The sequence below is a fragment of the Leptonychotes weddellii genome, chromosome 1 (genome assembly GCF_054177405.1).
Source record: "Leptonychotes weddellii isolate Sample4059 chromosome 1, ASM5417740v2, whole genome shotgun sequence".
Taxonomy (NCBI): Eukaryota; Metazoa; Chordata; class Mammalia; order Carnivora; family Phocidae; genus Leptonychotes; species Leptonychotes weddellii.
Window position 1 is genome coordinate 183,903,118 of NC_138369.1, and position 16,574 is coordinate 183,919,691.

Below are 16,574 nucleotides of genomic sequence, written 5' to 3' on the forward strand. Positions count from 1 at the left end.
TTTCATTTCTTCTTTAACTTCTGGTGTCAGTGTTACTATTTTAAGTGCGAGTTTTAGTATGCTTTTCAAGAGCTCTAATGAGACATCTTCAAATCACTTATATCCAACTAGCAAACAAGAATCAAAAATGTACTTGTCTCCCAAATGACGAGGGATATACATGTAGGAAAGTCCACTCTCTTAATACTTGTTTTGGAACAACTTTTATCCTCTATGGGGGAAAATCGCTATTTACAACGTAAGTCTTTTGCACAGGACGCTTAGAAATCCAAGTTCATGGGCGCCTGGGTGGCTCAGTTGGTTAAGCGACTGCCTTCGGCTCAATGGTCCTGGAGTCCCGGGATCAAGTCCCGCATCGGGCTCCCTGCTCGGCAGGGAGTCTGCTTCTCCCTCTGACCCTCCCCCCTCTCATGTGCTCTCTCTCTCAAATAAATAAATAAAATCTTTAAAAAAAAAAAAAAGAAATCCAAGTTCATGTATAATAGACATGCAGTCAAAAAACAGGCATTCCTAAGGAGAGCTGTCACGTTAGCAGAGGAAGGGAACCTGAGGTGGGTTTGTAGCAGTGTCACCTCTGGGTACAGGGACAGTTGTCTGTCCCCTTGGCCAGCCAGGTCTGGAGCACCACTCACGCAGTAGCCGAGGAAGCCTGTGCTGCTGGCCCTGAGTGCCCCTCTCCTGGTCCAAGGCCCCGGTCACTCTGTGACCCAGTGAGGTTTGCCACAGAGCTATCTTTTCAGCCTCCCTACAATTGGCCACCATTTTGAGCTCCTCTTCCTGGTGTAAAAATGGGAGCACTCAGGTTCAAAATTGGATTCAAGTGGGGCGCCTGGGTGGCTCAGTCGTTGAGCATCTGCCTTCGGCTCAGGTCATGATCCCGGGGTCCTGGGATCGAGCCCCGCATCGGGCTCGCTGCTCGGCGGGAGGCCTGCTTCTCCCTCTCCACTCCCCCTGCTTGTGTTCCCTCTCTCGCTGTGTCTCTCTCTGTCAAATAAATAAATAAAATCTTTAAAAAAAAATTGGGTTCAAATGAGCTTGAAATCAATTCAGAGGCAGGTACAGAATTACACATTTTTATTAGGCATTTTGGGCAGCCTGGTGAAAGATCGATCATTTGTCATCTATTTCTATGAGCAAAGACAGATGAACAATATTCCGATACCTCACTATTCCTTTTTTGTTGTTGTTTTCATCCATATAATGAAACAAAAACTGTAAATTTGGATGAGCAGCAGTACTCTTGTCTCAGATGAACAAAAATGTTTCAGAGCTGCCCACACAACTGATCTGGAACTTCATGTCATGATTTAAAAAAAAAAAAAAGAGGGGCTGCCTGGGTGGCTCAGTTGGTTAAGCGTCTGCCTTCAGCTCAGGTCATGATCCCAGGGTCCTAGGATCGAGTCCTGAGTCAGGCTCCCTGCTCAGGGGGGAGCCTCCTTCTCCCTCTCCCTCTGCAGCTCCCTCTGCTTGTGCTGTCAAATAATTAAAATCTTAAAAAAAAATAAAAAACACAACAAGAAGAAGAAGAAGACAGTGAAATCAGCCTCTTCTTCCTCCTCCGATCGCCTTTTAACTCTGTTTGCTAAGGTGGACTCCAGGAGAAAGAGAAAAGGGGTTGGAGCTTGCAGGGGTGGGGGGGCACCTCAGATCCGTCCCCAGACTCTCTGGAGGAGCGGAGGCAGTTCTGTGTCTCCTCCCTCCCCCTCCCCTTCTTTCCTCCAGCAACACCTCCCCTAGCCACACTGAGGCCACCGGAAACTAAAAAGCCATGTGTCACGGACCCACTGCCGACCACACTGAAAATGCAGCACACCCAAGCACACTCCCCAACACCAAGCATCAGCTCACGTGACCATTTGCCCTTGGTGTTCGATGCAAACCCCTACTATTCACAGTGTTCCAAACTTTGCATTCAGATCTTTTCAGGTTGGGGGTGAGGGGTAATTTGGCGAAGCAAACACCGTAACCGGTTTCTTACATAACCCTACAGTTGGCAGCAAGGCAGCGTGCATCGAAATGAAGCAACGCTCATTCATCCAAGAAGGCTTTGCTTTTCCTTTTTTGGAGGGATAAATGCTCTGGTTTGTTTTTTCTCCGTGGCATATATTCATTTTATTATTGGCTGGCTTTAATGATTCTTTGAAGTTAATCTTTACGTGTGAATGGCAGGGTTCTGTTTAAGTTTTGGAAGCTTCCGGAGGAGGTGTCTCTGTATGCCTCTAGACTAGAGAATGCTTTTATAAGTAACTGGAATGCTTTTAGGTGACAGTGAAATTGGGGAGACTGGGCAGGACCTGGGACCCAGGCTGCCATAGGGATCAACGCTGGTCAAGTGCTTAGAATTTCAGAGTTGCAGCCTTTGGAAAGAACTAGCATCCTGCCATCCCAGTAGCTTCTCCACACCAGACATCGCACCTGGAAAAGGGGCCAGCTGAACTAACTTTTCAACGTAGCATACGTTCTTTCCATTTCTTCTTCCTTTCCTATTAAAACAACAACAACAACAAACTTTGTCTACGTGTCTCAGAGCAAGACAACTGCCCGCAATGTTTCCTTTCTCAACTTCAGAGCTGAGATTCTCTTAAAATGTTTTTGTATCTTTTTCGGAATCCAATAGCCATTAGAAAATGATCAAGGGGTTGCATATTCCTAGTTCCCAAATTACTAATAATAAAGTTTTCCAATGAAAAATCCCAGGATTGCTTGAGGATCTCTTCCCATGTTCCCACTGTGGAATACAAGCAGGAATTGGGACATTCATCCAGTAAAGTTCAATTAGGGGGGGAAAGCCATATTTCAAAATGAATTCCACTTTTTTCTTTAAAAACAAGAGTTCACTGACCAAGAAAGATTTCAAAATGTTTTCTCTAATACCCCAACATGAAACTTTGAGGTTTTCAGGGAATTACAGGGATCAAACGACGAGTCGAGACTTGGGTTTCCAGGTTTCCCAAAGGCTCGAAACTCCCCTAGAGGCTAATTGCTGTTTACTGCGGAGACCTTCCTCATTTTTCTTCGGTAACATTTTCCATCTCAAGAAGGGTCGTCCCATTCAGCCGAGGAGCATGGTGTCTGAGTGGCTGAATGGAATTGCTACCAATGGAAAGTATGCTGCAAGAGGCGTTGATAAAGCAGCTGCAAGGCAAACCTTGGCTGTTTTTTCCATCCTCCCCAAGCAAAGTTAATTAGCATAGGGAAAATGACTAAGGTGTTGACGTCACCTCTTTCCAGTAGAAACTTACACTCTGTCTCCCTCGGCCTGAAAGCATGCAGACTTGACTCAGGAATTTGCTGTCCAAACAGGATGCTCTGGAAGCTGTGCTTTTTTTTTCCCAGGGGGCTGGACTTCAGTGCTTTATAAAGGGCTGGCCGGAGAAAGGACCTACAGCCTCTTGCAAAGGAATCTCACTTGGGGCTTGACTGCCTGAGCTGCTAGTCTTCTCACTGTAAGAAAGCAAGATGCACTTTAGAAACTTTAACTACAGTTTTAGCTCCCTGATTGCCTGTGTGGCAAACAGTGATCTCTTCAGCGAAAGTGAAACCAGGGTAAGGCTTCTAATGTAATGTGATTTTTGAGAGTTTTCAAAGCATTATGTTAATTGGGACTATTAACTGAAATATTTGCAGGGTGTTATGTGGCTGTCTTGTGGGTTTGGGGGTTTGGAATAAATCCAAAATACTTGGAGCTTTATCAGTCAAAAGCCGTTGCCTGAGGACTTAACCGTGAAGGAATTTTTAAAGCTTTCAATACTTGAAAACATCTAGGTCCCTTGACCAACTGGTAACGCAACTGGTTTTAACAGGGTATTTTTCGTTCTGTGTAGGTCGTAGTAAACTTTTAGAGGGAAGCTTTTTCTGACAGTGAATGGAGCTTTTCACTTTGACATCTAGAGACCAGAATAATTTTATCTTAGGAAATAAATATCGTAAAGATGTGTGTATGTTTGTAGTCATTACAAAGGCCTGTCCTCAAGTTTTCAGATTTCTTTAGCTAGGGAAAATGAGGCCATAGCAAGTAATAAAACTGGATAAATAACTTAAGTGGGGGATAAGTGTACCTCCTGGGAAGCAGCTCTCATTGATGGTAATTAGTATAATTAGTAATTTTAATTACTGTGCTTTTCTTCATTTGATTAAGATGTAAGATTTCCATCACTGGCTACCCAGCTGTCTAATTGATCTTGAACAGTACTGTATATGGATGAATTCTGTGTGTTCTGTTTTGGGGATGGTATTCGTGTGTTATGCTTTATACTCAATGCCATACTGAGCCTGTGTTGTTGTTTTTAAATCAAATGTAACTCCATAATTGCGTATGATACTTGTGAGCCAGGACTGGTCTTTTTTTGAACTAGATATTAGAGCACATTCTACGTATGAAAGTACTACAAAATCTGTGTATTTCGCATTAGCCTTATATGAGTCAAAATCAGTATTTATTTAATTAATTAGAGATGCCATCCAACAACTGTAATAACCAGATACCGGTTATTAGAACCAGTAAGATTACTTTATTGGAGAATGGTATCACAGTAATATGGATTCAACAGATACTGTGCTTCTCTTGTGTTCTGGTCCTGAGCCCTGACTTGTATTCTAAAAATATTCCTCAAAGTCCTCTCCCCCTAAATTCTGAATCATAACTTCAAAACTAAGCAGTTGGTCACAATGCCTATTGATGAGGTCATGCAAAATTCCAAATTTATGCCCATACGCTGTGCCAGAAACTTGCCCGACCTCATGCTCGAGAGAGGTGGAGAAAAAAACACACGCAGCCAGATAAAATCCTCCGCGAAGCATCTGCTGTGCATTGTTCTCATTCTTTACCTCTGCAAAACCCCTCAGAACTGTTCATAAACTAAAGAAAAGCCACGGAATTCAAAGAGAGGAAGTGTTCCCACCCACCACCACCCCCCTAACAACCTGCCCAGTGGAGGCAGGCTGACCACTGGCCCCACGAGCTGGAACACAGGTCCTGTCCTGCCTATGGAGCGCCTTGGCCCCGGACATCCCATTCCCTCCCCTCTGTCTAGCGCCGAAGAAGAGTCTTGAAAATGCTCTCCCTTCTTACACACCATTCTCTCGCCGCCCCTCTGCAGAAACCGTGCTTTCCACAGGTTTCCGAGGTGCTCAGTGGGCCCCACCCACCTCCCCTTCTGCATGGATCCCCTTTATAGAAGGCACGCTGCCCCCACCAGACCCTCAGCCAGCCCTTTTCTGCCTTACACAGAATTCCCACAACCTGTCCTCGGTGTTCAGTCTGGAAAAAAAAGACTCGGAAAGCACGACGACTCAAAGTCCATACAATCTTTCTGGAAGTTTCGGCTGTCAACTCCCTCTCTGGTTGGAACCCTGAGGCCTTGCAGTGGCTTCCCAGCTCCCCCCGCCCCCCCCCCCCGCACCCTCTCGCTGACGCCCCCTCCCCCTCCTGGACCCAGCCCAGCAGGGGGCGCTCTCCAAAGAGCTTTTCCCAGAAGGCTAATGAGCTCCCTCCTGAATGGAAGCCTAATAACACCCTTGAACTTGGGCATTTCCATTCTAAGAGCTCATGTTGTTTCATAATTTTCACTAGCCTTTATAACACTAGAGCTAGAAATGTACATATATTAAAGCCAGCATGCAGAAATGGGTCCATTTGCAGTACATTAATTTTTAAACCAGTATTCTTTTAGAGAGTTAAAAAGTAACAGACCAAGTGGGAAAACAATAGGGGGATTTCTTCTTAAACCTCTTCCTTTACACTAAGAAATGCAAGGTTTCTTTTAACTTCATTGTTTCCCAGTGCAATAAAAAAAATTTTTTTTTTCAAATGAGCTCCAGTGTTCTTAAGCCCTAAAGAAATATCTGCTGCACACAGCAACACCCAAAACTGAGCAGTGGGATCAGAGTTAACGGGGCTGGGGAAGGTTGTTGGACGTTAGGAACTGTCCTTTTCCACTTTAAAAGACTGTTTCTGTGACTATAAGAGGTGGTTAAGTATTGGTACTTGTTCTGCTCATTCTGTGAATTTAATAAAATCACCTGTCTTAGACTTAAAAGGGCAGAAAGAGCAAATCTTCCTCAGAGGGTGGCTCTCCGTCCCCTCTAAGAAAGGAGTTGGGTGTTCTCGAAATGATACTAGTTCACTTCCCCAAGAAGAAACCAATGGAGTTGTCAAGACTCCTACGCAGATGTGTTCTAACTCCTTTTATTTTTGTTGTTACTTTTCAGGCCAAATTTGAATCCCTCTTTAGGACATATGACAAGGATATCACCTTTCAGTATTTTAAGAGCTTCAAACGAGTCCGAATAAACTTCAGCAACCCCTTATCTGCAGCAGATGCCAGGCTCCAACTGCATAAGACTGAATTTCTCGGAAAGGAAATGAAATTATATTTTGCCCAGGTGAGTTGAATCCATTGATACGCATGCTTCTCCCTCTCCCCCCTTTTAAAAGTAGCTTAAACATTGATTATGCTATACCTTGATTTTTTTAATGCATATACATTTGGACTGTAATATTGGAATTACAAAGTATATCCTATTCCATACCCTTCCTCCATGCATCATTATTCGTGACCATTTTACTGCCACATGAAAATGTGTTTAAAAAGATCATTATATGGGGGTGCCTGGGTGGCTCAGTCATTAAGCGTCTGCCTTCGGCTCAGGTCATGATCCCAGGGTCCTGGGATCGAGCCCCGCATCGGGCTCCCTGCTCCGCCGGAAGCCTGCTTCTCCCTCTCCCACTCCCCCTGCTTGTGTTCCCTCTCTCGCTGTGTCTCTCTCTGTCAAATAAATAAATAAAATCTTAAAAAAAAAAAGAAATTTAAAACTCTTAAGTTTTGAGAAAGGCGAAGTTCATACTCTAAATTTTCAGTGCCTCACCTTTCTTAAGAAAACATCAGCATGTGTTTGAAAGCAGGCAATCTCAGAAATGGCCCTGACCCTGGTTTGAGGAACTCTGGCAGAACCTTTCCTGCTCCTTTAGGAAGGTGGTCCGTAGAGTACAAGGTTGTGGCCGTGGCTACTCCAGCACTCGAAGGTTTGTGCAGAGGGTTTCCAGGAAGTTGCTCCAGGGTTAGGGCTAATGATGTGCTCCAGACGGAGAGCAGACCTGAGTGGGTCCCCACTCTGTGCAGTTTCTTAGCAGCACCGAGCTCCATGTGATGGAGAGCCCGCAGCGTGCAAATGCGGGCATGCACATGGGCACAGGGCTGCCAGGCCTGGCTTGAAAGGAAACAGGTAGCAAACGCTAAGAAATCCTCCTGGTAGCAGGAGTCCCGGCCCCAAGACATTCACGAAGGGCTGTGCATGGGTTTGCTTTTTCCCTGGCTCACCATCCTTCCAGTTCTTCCCGCTCCCCTCCCTCCAACCTTCAATGATCGGTGACCCATTTTCAAGGCAGCTCACAAAGTTCTATATGATGATGTAACAGGGATCCAACAGGTTAGCGGTGGAAGGAGAAGGAACTTCTTGGATGCTGCTTTCTGGTTCTAGCTGGCCCACACTGGGGCTCTGAGCTCCCCAGGGCGGTACAGGAGCAGACATTATAGAGAGGCTTCCTGACCTGGGCAGGAGGGCTTGCTGGCCCCTCAAGCGTAAATTAGAGCTGGGATGCCCTGCCCCCTGGTGGCCTGTGGGAGGCACGGGTTTTGACCTTGGATCCTTAGTTGTGAGCACACTCCTTTCTGAGTTTGATCATGTTCTGGATCGTTACTTAGTCCTCCCACAGCTTTCTTCTCTCTCTCTCTCTCTCTTTTTTCTTTTTAAAGCTGGTGATTTTATTATTTATTTATTTTATTTTATTTTTTTTTTTAAGATTTTATCTATTTATTTGACAGAGAGAAACACAGCGAGAGAGCGAACACAAGCAGGGGGAGTGGGAGAGGGAGAAGCAGGGTTCCCACTCAGGAGGGAGCCCAATGCGGGGCTCGATCCCAGGACACTGGGATCATGACCTGAGCTGAAGGCCAATGCTTAACGACTGAGCCACCCAGGCGCCCCCGACAGCTTTCTTCTGATTACGAAAGTAAATGTGCGCTCATTGTGAAAATTAAAATACAAAGAAAACCCAAACTGGTTAGACGTTGATGTAACACCTTTGTGGACAGCCCTCTAGCCACTGATAGGACTTCTAAGCCCAAGCTAGCGTCATGGGTTATTGTTTCATATTATTACTACTTTTTAAACTTCCTGGAAGGTGGATCCTTTTTCCCTTCATCGCTTTTGTCATGTGATTTGGAAGCCCAGAGGGAGGGAATTGCTGGGTACCACGGGGTAGGCAGGAGCCCTGGGCCCCATCCCTGCTTTGGCCCCTGAGAAACTCTATCATCTTCGAGCTGTAGCTTAGCCTTGTGGAGCTTCCGCTATGCCTCCGTGATATGAGGAGCCGGAAGAAATAGATGCTGAGATCCCTCTGGCCTCAAGCAACAGGGCTTTATTTTTCCCATTTCTACTAAAACGGTACTAATTTTCCATCAGTCTGGGTCAGTGCCGCCCCTGCACCTGTGGGTCCCGGTCCTGGGAGGGGGCGCCCCATAGCCCCACCGCCTTCTCCAAATAGACCGTATGGCGAGCCGTCCTTGAACAGCATGCATTCCGCTGCCCAGACGTGGGGTCGTCCTTTGTCCCCTGTCCCCCGCAAGCTCACTAAGTGCTGTTGCATCGCGTGGCTTCTTTCCTCCAGAAACATCCACCTGTGTTTTCTCTCTCTCCTCAGACTTTACACATAGGAAGTTCCCACCTGGCTCCCCCAAATCCAGACAAGCAGTTTCTGATCTCTCCTCCCGCCTCGCCGCCGGTTGGTTGGAAACAAGTGGAAGATGCTACTCCGGTCATAAATTACGATCTGTTATACGCTATCTCCAAGCTGGGGCCAGGTAAGCTGTGCTCTGGGGTGGGAGCAGGAAAAGAGATGGGGAGAAATTGTGCTCGGGGGCCAAGACCAAGATGCGCACCTGCCTCAGGGAGCGGCCAGAGCCTTGTGGCCCCTTTCGGCTGTCCTTCAATGGGTGCGAGCAGGTTCTGTGAATTGTTCCTATCTGTGTTCATCTGTGTCTGTAACTCAAGTTGTTGGGAGCATACACGCCTGCCTCTGGCCTTAGCCAGTCATGGGGACCAAGCACCATGACCCCTCACGGCCGGCATCTTGCGAATCCTTCCCGTCACTGAGCGCAGCCTGTGTGGGCAGCTCCAGACCCAGGCCCCAGTCCTGTCACCCCGGGATGAGTGACTGGACTTGGAAAGGGAAAACGGACCATCCCACACTTGAGAAACTTCATTTTTAGTCAAGGTGGTTTCATCCATTGATCCGATTCTCACTTGCCCTTCTGAATGTTCAAGAGAACCACAGAGTATAGTGAAGAAAGAGCCCCTGTCATTCATGCCCCCTCTTGGCCCCATTGGGGTGCTCACACCTTTTCAAATGCAGAGAAAGAAGAGGTTCCGGTCCTCTGATGCGAGGAAGGTGTGAGTATGCAGAGAGGTAACAGATACTCTGGCCTCGGTCTTCTTCTCCATACAATGGGTATTACCCAGTGGAGTTATGAGCAGTAGAGGAGATTGTCTAGAAAGCACCTGAGAAGTGCCTGGCCCACAGGCATTGCCCAATACAAGATTTCTGGAAACAATAAAATGTTGGTGGTTCCTGTCCTACCTGCTAGGGTTTGAGTGAGAGGCATGAAGTGGTTTGAGCCCACCCTCCTTACTTATCCAAAGAGCAACCATAATAAATGCTGAGACTCTCAGCTCCTCATTTCTCCTTGCCCAGCAATCTGATGATGTTCCTTTGGCTGGAGTGTTTTATTTCTTGGACCCTCAGCAGTTTCATGTTGAAAAGATTATATTTCTGAACACACCGCCCCAGTGGAAATTCCCTCTGAGGGAGAGAGCAAGAATCACATTACTTACTGGTAATGGTGGCGTGAAGGTCAAGATGGCCAGTCTGAGGAAGCGGGTGCCCCTCCCCACAGCTCCTGGCTCAGGTGCATCAGCAGAGCTGAGGAGTGGAGTCTGCGGGGATGCTAGAGAAGAGAAGAAATGGGACCTCCATCAGGGAGAGGTGACAAACTGCTCTAGAGGCAAGAAGTCCAGCTAAAGACAATTCATCACACTCCAGAATCTACCACGCCTTTACAGAAGGCTGATCTGAGAAGCCTTTTCAGAAACTAGACATAATAAAATCCATTCACCCTTAGTTTATCTCACAGTGAGCTGGAACAACATTCATATTTGGCTGTGCTTTGCAGTCAACAAGATTGCAAAGATTTTGCAAATATGGCCCTATGCAGAAGCTTGCTGGGTTGTGGCCAATTGGTAGGTAGATAAGGATGCTGACCAACGTGATCTTGTGACCCTCCACTTTCATTCCCTCCCTGACATTCCAAATCGAGAAACAACAACTACCTTTTTTCATGAGGAAAAGTGCCTTCCAGGTTCCGAGGAGTCCCCAGAGTAGTGTGAGGCAGGAAGGTCTGGAATCTGGGCTGAGGAAGAGCACACAGAACTTGGAGGAAAACCCACCCCTGGGCACCTGGGGGGAGGTGAGGAGCGAGCTGAAGCAAACCCTCCCCCCACCTGTTTAAATCCTAGCTTCCTACTGCACCCAGCTTCCCACTGCACCCAGCTTCCCACCAGTAATGGTCCATGCTTTATTTGTAAACATTAGTAAAACTAGGTGACACTTATCAGGCCTGCCACCTGGGCACCAGGACCTAAGAACTTGGCTTGCACTTACATAATCGGCTCAGTGAGGTCAGGGCGATTATGATCCCATTTTACAGAGGAGGAGATGGAGGTTCACTGGGATGCAAAAGAATGCGCCCACGGGCTCCGGGTACTGAATGGCGGGGCTCCCAGCCCACATTTGGCCACCGCCTCCCTCAGCCCTGAAGAGGCAGCCAGAGCAGCGCCATAGATTGCTTCTCAGTTACTTCTAGAAGATTCATCCATCCTATCCTTGCTGTGCCAGAGGGCCCTGAACTGGACTGAACCTGGTCAGACTCAGGCTGACCTAGAAATGCAGGACACTCCTGGCTCCCGGGGGATGCAAGTTGTCCAAAGCAAAGGGATGCTGTGGTCAAACATGTTTTGGGAGCCCCTGGTTCAAACCAGCCATAACTGAGTCTTCTCGCGGGGCCCCCGGTGTGTGCTGCCTCCACGCAGGAGCCTTGAGAGGGAGGCTGGCGATGTCCCTTCCTACCGTGTTTTATTCATGCACTGTCTTCTCCTGAATGCACGCTCCTCACACTGTGCTCGGGAGTCATCTGGGAATTTTAGGAGGCCTGGTAAGCATGTTAAGTGTAATTAAAAATGCACCCCTTGGGGGCGCCTGGGTGGCTCAGTTGGTTAAGCGACTGCCTTCGGCTCAGGTCATGATCCTGGAGTCCCGGGATCGAGTCCCACATCGGGCTCCCTGCTCTGCAGGGAGCCTGCTTCTCCCTCTGACCCTCCCCCCTCTCATGTGCTCTCTCTCATTCTCTCTGTCTCAAATAAATAAATAAAAATCTTAAAAAAAAAAAAAATGCACCTCTTGGGACACCCGACTGGCTCAGTCTGGTAGGTGTCTGACTCTTTGGCCCAGGTCATGATCTCAGGATCGTGAGATTGAGCCCTGCGTTGGGCTCCGTGCTGGGTGTACAGTCTGCTTGGGATTCTCTCTCCCTCCCTCTCCCTCTGCCCCTCCCCCATATAAATAAATAAATAAATAAGATAAACTCCTTCCATACACCTCAATTCAGTGTTTGAAAGCAGAATAATATATAATGGTGATTATATATATATATGTGTGTGTGTGTGTATGTTTTTGTATTATTCTTATATTTATATATACTTTTATAAATAAATTTTTTTTCTGCTAGAGCAAAAAAGAGGTATACCAAAAGAATACCCATCCAGAGCGTATCTGGCCGCGTCCCTCCGTCCCCGCTGACCGTCCAGAGAAGCTTGGCCGCGCAGACCCCTCCATGTTTCTTGCCTCACTGACCCTGCATTTCTCTTCCTTCCCTAGGGGAAAAGTATGAGTTGCACGCCGCGACCGACACCACTCCCAGCGTGGTGGTCCACGTGTGTGAGAGCGATCAGGAGAACGAAGACGACGACGAGATGGAACGAATGAAGAGACCCAAACCAAAAATCATCCAGACCCGAAGGCCGGAGTACACGCCCCTGCACTTAAGCTGAACTGGCGCCCCCGGGGGGCAGAAGTATTCTGAATCACACTCGCGGGGAGGCATCTTGTACTGGGGAAGTGGCCGCTCACGACCTGGGAGGTGGCAGCCGTGATGGGCGGGGCAGACATTCCAGCGCGCCTGCTCAGAAGGGAATCTGGGCTCCGCCCCCTGGTTCTGATGCTCCGCCTCCGCCAGCGTTCCTGGCTTCCGGGAATGTCCTGGGCCAATCACTGAGCTCCGGGTGATCGCACAAGGACCTTTGGGCCCGGCTCGTTGCAAACTGATCACGATAGTGTTTCCTACTTGTCCTTTTCTGGTAGGTTCCGTGTTTGTCAAGGGCAGCTTCATCCCCGGGTGTGGGGAGAGCCTTCTGTTGCCGAGCAGCCTGCGGGGTTGGCTCTCTCTACCGGGAGGAAGAGGCACCACGAAGCCACAAACTGGTGCAGAAACGTCGTGAAAACGAGAACAACGCAAATGTGGGATTTGTAGTGTTTCATTTTTTTTCCCCCTCATGTTCTAATGTTTGTGCATGTATATTACAGATTTTCAGAACTAAGCTTTGTTCGTGTATAGATTATGCCATTGTTGTTTTGCAACTTTTGGGCAGACGGGAAAGCGTTTGGAACATCTGTCACCTTTCCAGATTCATGACTGTCCTTGCAACAGCACTCACACGGGGCATCCCAGCTGGAATACATCCAGCCCGCACCCTATCCGATGCCGCATCTACCTTGTGCTTTGGCAAAAGAAGTCGATCTGAAATTCCTATGTCGAGTTTCGCTTTATAAAATTCAGAGAATAGCAGTTTCACTGCCAACTTTTAGTGGGTGAGAAATTATAGTTTGGGTCTTTTGGGTCATTGTTTCCATTTCCTTCTTTTGCGTGGTGGTTTATACACATGAATCAAAGCCCCCCAAAAAAACTTTTGTGGGAGCTGTTGGTTGAGATAGTTGATTTTTTTTTTTTTACCCCACTAAAACGTCACGATAAACTTGTAAATAAAGCTGATAGCATATATTCATACCCATTGTACACTTGGGTGAAAAATACGGCGGTGGAAGAATAGTGTCGGAATATTACCCTACCTGTGACTTGTATGTTGTAGAAAACGCTGTTAAATGTTGGACAGGACTTGAACTCAAAGCATGTGAAGTGGATAGTACATGTGTGGTGGAATGAAAGAGATGCAGTGCCTTCCCCATTAATTCCTGATGGAATCGTTACACTCGGTTAGTCTGTAATTTTTTTTTCTGGTTGTAATGTGTATGTCTGGTAAAGAGGTATTCTATTTTGGCCTTACAATACCCGAGCAAAATTGGTCGTTTTGAAATACCTAATGCCAAGTAACAGTGCATGCTTTGGAAGTTTGGAAGGTGGTTTCCTTTTAAGAAGCAAGTACATTTGATCGTTCCTATCAAGAAATTGAATGTTCTCAAACCCCTGTTTACAGTACTTGGTGAGGTGGGGGGCAGGTGAGGGAGAGACCATTGCATAGCTGTTCAAATGTTCCTGGTTAAGTGCTTTTAAACTGGAGAGGCTATAACCTCAGAATATTTTTTTTAACTGCAGTCTATAATAAATCAACACAATATGCTCTTTACGGAAAGGTTAATCTTTGTGCCCTTTTATTTCTGATTGACCGGTCAGTGAACTCTTTGAATCCTGCAGTCTCAAAAGGACACATTCCTTCACCAGTTTCTGTTTAGAAACTCCTAATTCTTTCCTCTGGTTCACGGAGGGGTGACCACACTAACCAGACACCACTTAGCAAAGGGGAGAATAGATAAAACTGAAATCGGGGGTTTGAGTATTTGCTTTGTGTAGGGAGATGATACTCTGACGAGAAGCCGACTCACCAACAAAACCAGCAGCTCCACTAAACAGCAATGTTTTTGACTTAATTTGAAGAGTCGTCTTTCCTGTTAGAAAAGATGTCCACGAAAGATACTGAATTACAAAGGCCAGTTATGTTCAGAAAAGTCTGTCTCTGAACCTTCTGTTCGAATCTCAAGCAGCCTTTTCCCTGGAGCCCTGATGACACAAGGTGGTGAGCTTCCTGCCCAGGCCAGCCTACAAAAGCCAAAACAAGCCAGGGTTTCTTTGCTGAACTCGCGAAAATGACATTAATCTCGATCAAGATTAACATGAGGCATTCTTCCGTGAAAATTCACATGCTCTTCTTTTTTTTCTCTTACGAAGAGCCTCATCTCATCACGTCCAGGAGAATTTCCATATCTTAAACCCATTTACGTTTGAGGTTTAAACATTGTTGGAAAATCCACTTTTCAATCTGGTGGGCAAATCGGATTATCGGGCAGATTCACTAATTGCCCACCTAGCGAGGGAGGGGGCTGTCCTTTATCATCACGTTGAATAGTAAGGAGCCCACCGGATGAGTGCAGGTGGATGACACAGCGTGCAGCCCAGGATCTTTTCTCATCAATAACCCTGGGATAAAATCAGAACGTGGTGTCAGTTCACTTAGATTTCCAGTTGGTCCCCTCGTACACCTGGGAAAATATAAGCAGATGCAGATATGGTCCCACTGCCCATGAAGATAACAAAGCCTAGCGTAGAAATCACAAGTCACTGAACATCTTCACTCGTGAGGACGGCGGCTGATGAATTGTTCTGTGGCAGCCTCGGCTGGAATCCTGAAACCGTGCACTTGCCGCTTCCCAGGCTGGTGGATACCAAGGGCCCCAAATCATGAGCATGCTCAGGACTCATGCGTCTGTTGGTCCCGCCCTGCTCATCAAAGGGCTCTGTAAAATGTGAAGCAACAGACACAGAACAGGCGGCACCAGGCAAAACATACCCTTTTGCCATTGACTGAATGCATTCCTTAAATAGATTTTGATAGAATACATGTCTGAACTGGTGGGAACCAGCATAGAGTCATCCAAGAAAAGAAACCCGGCCCCCCTGAAATGAATGCTAAACCCAAGTGAAGGGTGGTAATCGATGGAGAAGTATTAACATTTCATGCAGCTATTAATACTTGGGTTAGGAAGATTGATTTGCAGTCGGCAAGCATTTAGGATTTTTATATTTCCAGAATGCAGTGTGAATTAGTGCCCATGGGGGATGTGGGTTTTCAGAGAGCCTCAGTTTTCAGTGAAATGTACAGAATTCACTACAAAGTAAACAGACAGATTTTCTCAAATATTAAATTGCAACAGATTCAATATACTGTACGGACATGTTATGGCCCAAAATGAATCAGAGCCGGGGTATGTCATACTCTAAAATGTATGTCATAGGGTTGCAGAACCCTGTGGAATATTTGCCTCAATCTATTAAATGCCTATCATGCAATAGTCCTCTAAAGGTCAACAAGTCAGATGAAGACTATACATAATCTAAAAGTTATTTAGGAAGAAGTTAGAACATACAGAAGAAATGTATTCTTTCTTCCCTAAATTCTCTGGTCTTCCGATTCTAAAGACACGTAGGGATTTTTTTTTCAAGGATGCCACCACGCTTGGCCATCTTTAATTCACATCTGAAATTCCCATTCTTGTGACTCAGTGGAGTTACATGGCAATCAGGTAGATGGATTGTATCCTCCCATACCTTCTTTTCTTCAGCACTGCCTCTCTGCTGCTCAGGAAAGGTAACATGGCTGTGGTTCTGAAAGGCAGGAGGAAATGATTTGAAAGTGATTGAACTGTGGTGTCTACATTCAACGTTTCTTTGTCTTTCAAGATTCCAGTTAGGGATTCAGTGACCGTTCTACAAGGCCAATGAGAGCCAACCCATTGCTCTAACCACTGCCACAGCTCTGGCCTAGAGTACCACCGGGGGGTCCCCCCTCCTGGCTGACATTCAAGCTCTGGTCACGTGGGATTTCCAGGGTTTCTAACTCACGGTATTGTCTCTTTCCTATGCACCATCACACCTGCCCTCTGTGCCTAGACCATTATCCCAGTGCCCCAGCCTGGCCTGGGCTAACTCCATAATGCTAGGCACCCCATGAGAGCAGGCCCATGTCTGTCCTCTGAATCCCTGGCGGCTACCACTGGCCCCAGTCCACGGCAACCGATAAATACTGCTGACATAATTAACTGACTCACTGATACTTATCCTATAGTTCTGCATCACTGATGTTTTTTTCCCCGAGAATCATTCCCAGCCAGTCCTGCTGAGTCTCCCATTGTGTGCCATACTTTCCCTTTAAAATATGCATTGACTTTTTAGCATAACTGTTAAATTGTTTGTCTTCCCTGTTAGAACCTAAGTCAAGTAGAGGCAGGATGTCTGAGAACCTGTGCCTCAGAATAGATATTCAACACAAGTTGGATGAGTGGATGGATGGATGGATAGATGGATGGGTGGATAGATGGATGGGTGGTGGGTGGATGGATGGATGGGTGGATGGATGCGTGGATGGATAGGTGGGTGGGTGGATGGATGGATGGG

The 16,574-nt window shown here is 46.7% G+C and overlaps 1 protein-coding gene across 2 annotated transcripts in view; it reads left to right on the top strand.

The window, feature by feature from the left end:
- RCAN1 (regulator of calcineurin 1) overlaps positions 1-13,764 on the top strand; it is a 96,702-nt gene extending 82,938 nt beyond the window's left edge. Inside the window, exons 1-4 of one of the 2 annotated variants that reach the window (XM_081799686.1) lie at positions 3,341-3,546; positions 6,211-6,384; positions 8,702-8,861; positions 11,990-13,764. In XM_081799686.1, the coding sequence (XP_081655812.1) occupies positions 3,460-3,546; positions 6,211-6,384; positions 8,702-8,861; positions 11,990-12,162 (594 nt within the window). In that variant the 5' untranslated portion in view covers positions 3,341-3,459 and the 3' untranslated portion in view covers positions 12,163-13,764. Of the gene's footprint in view, positions 1-3,340; positions 3,547-6,210; positions 6,385-8,701; positions 8,862-11,989 lie in introns of those variants that run through there. The other variant, XM_081799684.1, reaches the window with a different exon arrangement.
- The last annotated feature ends 2,810 nt before the right edge of the window (positions 13,765-16,574 follow it).